Source organism: Dermacentor albipictus, chromosome 6 (assembly GCF_038994185.2).
Source record: "Dermacentor albipictus isolate Rhodes 1998 colony chromosome 6, USDA_Dalb.pri_finalv2, whole genome shotgun sequence".
In the NCBI taxonomy this organism is placed as follows: Eukaryota; Metazoa; Arthropoda; class Arachnida; order Ixodida; family Ixodidae; genus Dermacentor; species Dermacentor albipictus.
The window spans coordinates 16,235,170-16,245,000 of record NC_091826.1 but is presented as its reverse complement, the minus strand read 5'-3'; the positions used below and the strand labels follow the sequence as shown (position 1 = coordinate 16,245,000).

General features: G+C 50.2%; 1 protein-coding gene across 5 annotated transcripts in view; it reads left to right on the top strand.

Annotated features, from left to right (window-relative positions):
* LOC135914434 (adenosylhomocysteinase-like 1) overlaps positions 1-9,831 on the top strand; it is a 271,601-nt gene that overhangs the window by 96,849 nt on the left and 164,921 nt on the right. Inside the window, exon 1 of one of the 5 annotated variants that reach the window (XM_065447283.2) lies at positions 8,306-8,404. The exons of the other annotated variants lie outside the window; for them this stretch is intronic. Within the exon in view, the coding sequence (XP_065303355.2) occupies positions 8,321-8,404 (84 nt within the window). The 5' untranslated portion in view covers positions 8,306-8,320. Of the gene's footprint in view, positions 1-8,305; positions 8,405-9,831 lie in introns of those variants that run through there. 5 annotated transcript variants of the gene reach the window in all.

Genomic DNA, 9,831 nt, shown 5'->3' with positions numbered 1-9,831 from the left:
CCTTTCGCTCCGCCGCCCATCAGGTGTGCGCGTAGCCAAATATATATGTGAACTCCTCTGCACACAACTCGTAGCACTGCATATCATACGTGGGTGGCAGCTTTCCCTCTCCTCTATCGCACCTTCCCTTCCTCTTTATTCATCCCTTGTATGGAGATAAATAAATAAATAAATAAATAAATAAATAAATAAATAAATAAATGCAATGAGCGTTGCGTGCAAAACGACAACCCCGGCCGTCGTCTCTCGTTTCACCTAGCGTGCCTCGACGTCCTCCTCGCCCGCCGCGGAGAAGGAGGAGGCGCGCATTGAGGCACTTTCACCGGTGGAACAACGCCTGGAGATGACGGGCAACCGTCGTGCACTACATGGCGCCTTTGGGTTTCCACCGTTGCTCGCTTGTGTCTTACCGCACGCTTCTACGTATGCAGTAGCAGCGCATTCAGGAGAGGTTGGCCCGCCCATTTTTCCGGGCGCCGAATAGCTCCCGCGGGTTAGATTTGCTCCGCGCGAAGGCGACGCGTTCTAGTCTTTTGTTGTAGCGGTAATTGCTCACCGCATTGTGCGCAACGTGTTCTTTCGTCGCCCGTTTTCGTCATGTATGTCGTCGCTTCTTGTGTGGTCGCGGGTGACTGTTGGAAAGCTGGTCCAGGTAGCTCGAATAGCGCCATTTTTTCGTACTGTAGTTACATGGCCTTCAGAAAAATTGCACCATATTGCTGCAGGCACGATGGTACGGTTCTGTAGGAATCGAGAAATATCAGTTAGTTATTCAATATGATTATGGTACCTTTCACTTAGTTGTATTTTGTTGATGTTACTCTAGTTCTAGTGGAATCGTACTTATAAATTCTTGTTTGCCAGGTTGACAGTATGTTTGCGTTTCCGAGACGCTTCCTCCCCAAGGGAAGCACACACATGAACTTAAACATGAACATCTGCTTACATACAGGTTAAAGCAAATAAGGAAAGGAGGGAGCGTTCAGTGGTAAGAACAGGCAGAGGAGTCGGCCTGAGTTCATTTGCAGATGGGCACTGGAAAGAAATGGTCTGATTAATAAAAATGTTTATTCATCCACAAAGTGCAGTGCACGTGTCGACGAAAGCACGCGATTCCGTAGTCCGTGTATGTATAGAATAGTGTGGTGATCAGTGTGATTTACAATAAGAATAGAGTAAAATGATTACATACGTAGTATCAGCCGCTGTAGCATAGTCAGCGTCGTAACATGTCGATTGTGTGTAGTGAATGCATCTAATCACAATTTTGTTCGACTATTTTGTGTTTATTGTGTACAACGGCCAGATGTGGGCGTAATTTTTTAAATGAAATTTTGGTGCGTGGAGATAAGGACAGAGCTAAGCAGAGGTTGTTGGCTGGCCGCCTGGAGTTGATTAAAGGGGCGCTTAGAAGTGTTAGGTTATTATTTCAAATAGGTATTGTAATCGCACGTCTGAAGTACAAGACCAATTTGTCTCAGAACATACAGACGCTCTTCAAACTAGAATAAACGAGACAAAAAAAAAAAGGAAGCGCTGGCTATCACGCCGCGTTCAATTTCCCACGCCAGCTCAATGTGACGTCATGAGGTGCGACAGTTTCTGCTTGGGTTGAAGCTAACTGTGTGCCAGTATGGATTGATCACGTTGCATTAGCAAGTGAGCGAATACTCAGTCTGGGCGCTTTCTCGGTGCTTCATCTGTCACGTGCCGCCGCTGTCATTGATCTGAAAAGCAATTACAACGTGTCACGCTGTTGAATAATCGCGTCGTTACGCGGGGCTGCCCGCCACTGACATATCGTTGGTGGGTCCGATCAGCCGCCCTCATACCGCGTTCCACGGTTTCTTCGCTCGCGCTAACAAAATATCCCTTTTCTGGTCTCGCGGTGTTGCGCTTCGGTGGCTTTTCGGGTAAGAAGAAACATTGTCTCTGCCAGATTCTTTCGTGCTTAAGTGGGCTTTCTCAAAGGATGTCGTTAATCTCTACAAAGCGTTCTTGCGCCATTCCCCGTGGGCAAGGAGGAAAAAGAAAGATACGAAACTGCGCGCATATTTGTGAAACGGAGGCGCGCTTCCTGCTTTGTTTAACGTCCCTCTTACCCGTACTCTCGCGGGCTGATTGAATTAAGAGGCAACGCTCGCGACCACATTTCGTGGCGCGGAGCGTGCAGCCTACCGGGGCTTTGGTCGAGTCGTCTTCGTACATGCCGTCCTTCTCTCCCCACTGCACACCTGCGTTGCTTCCCAAGTCGCCGTAAAACAACGACAAAGCTGCTTCCCGCTTCCGCGCTGCCCGCAACCCTCGAGCGTTTAGCCCCGAGAATTGTACACTCGCTTTTCTTCTTTTTCTCGCTATCAGTGCAAAGAGCGGTGCGGTGTCCCCCTGCATTTGTGACACATACATGCCTGTGCGCGTCTAGTGACCGTGGCTATGTATACGCTGTCGTGCCTATAGTTTACGGGGATGCTTTTGTCTCTCTACCTCCGCACGCGGCCGCGGGGCCTTGTTTACCGGCGCTGGATGTCTTACCGCGGTGCTCTTTACGATCGTCCGGGGTGCGATAACGGTGCTCGTACGCCCCGCGGACCGCGGGCGCGCGCATGTATACGGCGCCCGTATGCGCCCTCTCACGAAATCCGCGCAGTGCAGCGAAGGGTACATGACTCTCGCGTTCAGCCTGTGTAATCAGTAACGAGAGCCGGCTGCGCCTTGTTCCACTAATATAGACGAGCGCACGCCAAGTTTCGCCCGAGACGCCAGCGCTCGTTTCTCCCCTGGCGGCACGGTTTCCAATCCCCCGGGGGTTCGCTTCCGCCGGTTCCCTTCGCTCGCGCTGAGCCAGAGGAGGCCAGGCTGAGCACGCGGTGCACGCGAGAAGGCTTTCTCGCGCTCGCTGCACGCGAGAAGGTGTAGGTTTCCGTCGCCGCTTCCCTTCGCGGTCGCGCCCGCGTTCAGTTCGCGCTGCGCGCGAAACGTCTCTTGTTTGCGACGGCGCCTCTTCGGATGACCGGAAATTATTATTGTGTTGTTAACTGTCACGACAGCAATGTAAACATGAAAAGGTTGATGCCACCAGTGAAATTATACCGATTCACAAGAAAATGGTACGAAAGAAGCAGACGACAGACATGGATTACTGCGGTGCACCGAGCGAAGTAAACATCTGGCAAACGAAGCGAGATCGTTTATTGATCACTCCTGAGTGTATGACGGTTTCTATATCTAACCCACGTGAAATTAATAATTACTCGGTACATAATCCTTTTATTCATACAAAAACTTGAAGTTCAACGAGTGCTTGTCCTGTCTTCTTTCTCGTGTTTCGTTTGTGTGTGCGCTGTCTAAGAATGGAAACCACGTCTGTTGTATGCGCTAGCAGTGGCCGAAGTTCACGCGTGCCGAGAAATTGAATATGTGCATGATGCATTGAACATGACCGGAGTTCATTCCCGCTTCACCATCGCACCGATCGATCGGGTTACTGGACGATACACACCCGCGTCTTGGTCGCGCCGGCATTGCTGAAGCAGGAATGATTAATAATACTTTCAACTTCCGTCTCTTGAGTACTGTTAAAAAATGACCAAGCTGTCTACATTGCTGCCTCTATTCCATATTGTAGGGGACGTGCTAGTTAAAGTTGTGTGCGCATGTCGTACTTGTGCTATGCAGCGATATATCTTGTTTATTTCCGCACAGTGTCGATAGAAGTCCGTTGTCGCCATCAGAGACAACACGGATTTGTAGCAAACATAATGTGAGAAACTGCAAAAATGACTTTAGCTCGTAGGTGCCGTATGTATGTGCCGCATCGTATGTGCTGACGATTTTTCCGGCGGCACATACGATGTCGTTTCCAATTACCTGCTCAGCGTCCCTTACATGGTTAAGCAGACGCTGCCCTTTCGCCGCATTGCAGCCATGAAAATAATCGTCAAGCGTACCGATCTTCTTAAAGGCAAATATAGCGTGTGCAGTTTGTTTCACACTAAGGGGAAAACTCGGAACGTATTGCATCGCGATGCGGCAAGCAATGGAGTCGTGCGGCGGCAGCAGCTCGAGCAGGCGCACACGCTTGAGGGGCGGTGTCGTGATCTGCGTCGTCTGCTACGGCGGCGCGCGCTGGCCGCATTTTCGGGAAGCGTGGTACTGTCAGGGGCAGTGCACCGATTTCATCGGTACTGCGGGAACTGAGCTGATATTCTTTACTAAACGTTGTGCGTCGCCACACTCTGATCCTTCATTGGCGCTAATGGAGTTCCACAAACTTCTTTTGACAACATAGTTCATTTGTTCTTTCGAAGGGCCGGAGTACTGAGCGTGTGCACGTATATTTCTTCACTGTGTGTGCTACCGTAATGAGCAGCGACAAAACGCACCAAGATGTGCGCGCAACGTGCTCAGTCTTTGTTTGACTGGAAAGGAAAACAAAGCACTCAACAATGGGAGTCGAACACGGTGAAACAAACGGACACGATTAAATGAACGTTTTAGGTTCAGACAATGAGCTGGAAGTGATTTCTCTCGATAATCATTAGCTACACCAGACAGACCCTGCCCGCCGGTGGGGAATTGGACACGTCACGCTCGGAACTTCAGTTAGTATCTCGTCATGTCCCCAGCGGCAGCGATGACAGCGCTCATCCTGGAAGGCAGTGAAGTGTAGAATGACTTGATCAGGGATGTGTTCATTCGCTGCACGTCTCAGTCACTGACGATGGTGGATCGAAGCCTATCCTCGGGCGACTGATAGAGGGGATGTTGCGCCAGCGATACTTTCAACGAGCCCCAGACATTTTAAATGATGTTGGCGCCCGGGGATTGAGGCGGCCGCTCCAAGAGAGTGACTGCGCGCTCTTCTAGCAGTTCTTGCACAGCACGAGCAGTGTGGATCGGCGTCCTATCGCGTTAGAATATATAGTCGCCTTCCAGAAACGGGCCGTCAAGAATGTATGGAATCAGTACGTCGTCTATGACTGCCATGCAGCGATGAACTTGCATTCGAGGCGTATCAGTGGGCGTCGCGCAACGCTTAGCAAAGAATACCGGCTCCTTTCACGCAGTAACGATGTGATCAGCGCCCTGCACCTGACAGTAGAACGTTTCTCGACAATGCGGCCAGCGTGCGCCGCCGTAGCAGACGACGCCGTTCAAGATCCCGCCCCTCGAGCATCTGCGCGTGCTGCTGCGCTTCGAGTTTTCCCCTAAATGTGAGAGAGACTGTACACCGCCCTTCGAAGGAAATGTCCACGCGCACACACCGCGCGCGGCGCGAAACGTGCCCAAACACGCGCAGTGCAGGAGGCAATCAAGGCGGCGCGAACGAGAGATGGGAGAGGGGTACCACCGCTAATAGAATTTTGCTCCGCATGCGGCGCTCTCAACGCCGGCGCAGCAGCGCCGCTCTCGGTGCCGTTCTTGTCTATGGAAGAGGAGTGCCCGCGGCCCCCTTTGCGCCCTGCATATATCCTTTCGTGTTGCCTCCGTTAAGCCGGCGTCTCGCGGAGGGACGATCTCGGAGGCGGACGGTGGAGGATGCCTCCTTCCGGCTCTCTGTTTTGGTTGGCCGACGCGGCCCGTAGCTCTCCCCGTACTGCACGCAATTGGTGAGGCGCAGTACGGCGAGAACGTGTGGCTGTGTGCGCGTGGAGTGAGGGAAAAGCGGCGTGCCTCTACGCGAGAAGACGCAGTCAGCTAGCGACACATTTATTGTGAGCTTTAACATGCCTTAGCGCCCACCTTGCGCCTTTCTTTTCTTTTTCTTTTTTTAAATGTGCTTTGCTTAGTGCGCCAAGAACTTGAATGCCCTCGTCGAGATAACAAAAGGCGAAGGGTTTTACGAGAAGAAAGGCTATACAAATGCGGCGCTTCCCCACTGCATCCGTCTGTTTTTCATCTTCCCTACCAGCCGTCGCACCAGCGGCGTTAAGTTTCTGAGCGCGAGGCTTCAGGTTCCAATACCGGAAGCAGCGGCCGCATTGTTATCGGGGCGGGATGCAAAAACACTTCTTAAATTGGATTTGTGGGCCCCTTGACGCACCTCATGTGGTCAATGGTAAAAAAGAATCTGGAGCTCTCTGCCACGGCGCCTATATTAATCCTGGCGTTTCTTTGCGACTTCAAACCAACCTTGCATAAATATGGTTGTAATATGATGCAGACAAGGTAGGTGGGCCAATCAATCAATCAATCAATCAATCAATCAATCAATCAATCAATCAATCAATCAATCAATCAATCAATCAATCAGTCAGTCAGTCAGTCAATCAATCAATCAATCAATCAATCAATGAAAATGACGGTTTTCGCAAGTACAGAAAAAGCACGCACAGGTAGGTTTTCTTTATTCTCGCCTACGTGTGTGTGTGTGTGTGTGTGTGTGTGTGTGTGTGTGTGTGTGTGTGTGTGTGTGTGTGTAACCAGCAGAACGTGCCCCTGACGGGCAAATCAGAATCACAATCGGTATCAGTTTATGTCAGAAACGGGTATAATGACATTATATGTGTATACAGAAGGTGGTGCCGTTGTTAGAAACTGAAGAAGGACCTGCATGATGACAAGAATTATATAAACAATGGCAACATGTAAGGTTTCTGGTCTTAAAAGCTTTTAGGCGAAAAGGCATAAAGGAACAGAAAAACAGCGTTTGAATGCATTAAATAATAACAAGGTTGCGGATTAGTAAATAATAGAGAAAAGCACAAAGAGATATCTTACAAAAAAATAAGAAAAAAGAAACTACACTGAAAAAAGAGAGCCGGATTACAGATTCGATCGTAAACGAAAGCTCGTTGCAGCATATGCACGTGCCCTTGGAATCAAAAGATGCAGTGCGAAACTATTTTCCTGACACTGATCACACTGCTCACCTAAATTCTTGGTATTGAATGGTTTCCGTGCTTTGCAAACTTTTGTTGCGCGGTCGGCTGGTCCGTACATTTCCTTTCTCTCTTCGTGTTCGCGCTAGTCATGGCCCTCTTGGTTCCCGACGCAGTAAACAGCGTAGTTCTCCGGTCAGTCGTTCAACCGGTGACGCGCACTGTCGAGTGTTGATGACTTGTTTTCAGCGATCCCATCCCGCCTCTTCATTGCTGCAAGCACGTCCACCGCTTACCCCGCCCCCCTCCCCCTCCCTGCTTATCGTACACCCACATCCAGCAACGGAAACGTTTTGTCGCAGGTTGGTCACCACCGGTTCAGCGATGAGCGAAATTACATTGCCCCCGAATATCCTTTCTCCGCCAACTGAGTGTGCGTGTAAGGGGGGGGGACATCGGCAGCCGGCAGCGTCTGTGCCGAGCCGTGCGTTGACAAACAAAGAACAGCGCGGAGAGCCGCTCTTATCTCCCTGTGCTTTGTTTGTTCGCTACAGATGTCGATGGCCTGGCAGAGTGAAACGTACAAGCCGCGGCTATCTCCCTTTTTGGTCTTCTCGCCGACGCATATCTTATCAGCTTCTGCGTGTGGGCGCTAGAAGACGACTATTAGCTGATGTTCTCGCATTCCCGCTGGCGAACTTTTTCCTTCCTATCGCGCCCTTACTGGTTCCTCTCTCTCTCTCTCTGTACGCCATGGCGTTCGGACTTTGCACGCGTCTCTCCAGGTTTGCCCTAATCTTCGTCGCTTCACAAGTGGCAGAGATGCAAGCCTCGACCGTTTCGCATATCTCCCCCTCGAGACGAGCACGGCTTCGTCGTCTGCTTTGACGACCGTCTTGACGAGCGGTCTTCTCGCCGGACAAGCCGAGGACATTTGATGGTCTCGACACTGGCGGGTGACCTGTCGTTGGCGTTGGCAGCAACGGCGCAGCGGCGCCTGCCCGAGTGTGCCTGGAGGTCCGAGTGTCCGTGGACTTTGGAACCTTGTGACTCGCACCGACACGGCTGGGTCCTCCGCAGAGACGTCGCCACTAGTCCGGTGACAGCGGTGGAGCTTCCGGAGCCGTCATTTTCGCCGAAGTGTTTCCGAGCCTCTGGCGCCGGTGTGTGTTGCTCGGCTTCTGACGCTGTGGCCAAGTCGTGTGAAGTGGTGCGCTCGTTTGGTTGGCACCGGTTGAACGACCTTTTGGCATATAGACCTTCTTTCGCCACCGAATTCCGGACAGCTTTATTATAGACAGTCCGGGGAGGCGCCTTCCCGTTGAATTAGCCTTTGGAGAAGACAACAAACTGGAGGTCTATAGACGCAGTTTCTATAGAGGCGTCTTGTGGTCTTGTTTGTCCGTGTCACTTGACGGCCTTGGCGGAGTTTCTCGCTGACTCGTGAGTGTTTTCAGTGGTAATATCAGAGCGGTGTTCTGATGACTCGGGACACGGAAATGGCGACGACCTGCCAAGAACAGCAGTCTTCAGTCGTTAGCTCGGGAGTCGCTGGAAAGAAGAAAGCCGTCACGTTCGACGACGTACGTCCACCTTCTTCCTTTTCCGTTCTTTTGTGTATATGGTCGGTTTGTTTGTGCATCAGGAAAGTTGTATTTGGTTTATTGTTTGCTAGTTTAAGATTACCTTTGCTACGCGCACGAGTGACTCTGCTAGGAAAAAATAGCATGCACAAGTTATGCTCACCACAAGAAACTGAGAAACCTTGCACGTTGCGCGAAACGTGCGAAATATTTAGTCATGGCTGATTGATGCGCTCGAGCACCAATGTTACCTGTCTATCAAGTGATGAAGGCTCGTCACTTGATGGTCGTCTAACTTGACCTACTGGTGTTCCAATAGATTCGTTACATTTGGAGCAGTGCGGCACAAAAAGGCATTACTTGATTTCTGTGCATCTAGCGCAAAATTTCAGACTGCAAGGCGTCTTGCTAGCACCTTATGTGTGGCGCGTTATTCCGCGCATGTGCGTTCAGTCTCTACGATTCGGATGCATGCCGGCCTAATTAAACAACGTAGTTTGTGTGTTTGTAGCCTAGATCGTTGATGAAGGGCTAGACCTACCCGACAAAACTCACTGCCGATCTGTTGATGTGTTTGCATTATGTTAGATATCACGGGCACACGCTGTGAACTGCAGACGTATTTCTTCCAAGCAGACGTATACGTTTCTTGCTTGACGCTTCCTACCTGTTGCGTGTCGTGTATGCTTCTGTGTGAATGTTTCTGCCCCCCTCTCCCTCTTATTTATTTCATGTGCCTGTGTATAGACCCCTATTTTGGATTGTCTGCTGTAACCTCATTGTTCGATTAGTAATGAGCCATTGACGCGCCAGTGACATTAATACTTGGGAAAAAATATGCAACATCAAAAGCGCGAAATTCGGCTACTCAAACATTGAAGGACGTAAGCGTGGTGTCCAGATTAAACGAGTGCCGTGTCTTAATTTAGACGGTGCGTAGTTTTTCAAACTGCATGCAGTATTCCATGAAACATGGAATGGCAGCCTCTCGTCCTGTGCCCCTACGATTCTTCTTGTGCGCTAGACTTTAATATCGACGAGCTTGTTTAGCCTTAAAACGTGCAAACGATAGTGAAGTCAAATATGTGGTCGAGTTGTTCATTGGGATTTATTCTCCTAACATTGAGCACAAAGCTGCAAGAGTAAATGACATGAGGGAAGCGCCGACTCCCGACTGAGTTGTTGCATTCGGTTACTATACACGTTATTTGGTGCTGGCCTTTACTGTTTTAATTGGCTGTAGGTACAAGGCGATGGCTAAATGCAACGAATATGTATACAAAGGCACGACTACTAAATGTTTTAAGACAACCATCATATTCCAGTAACGCGAGTAAACCACGACCTTTTGTCCAGCTGGGTACGCAAAAGCACGATAACAAGCAAATGGATATTGGACTACATTCAGTGGCTTCACGATGCAAGCG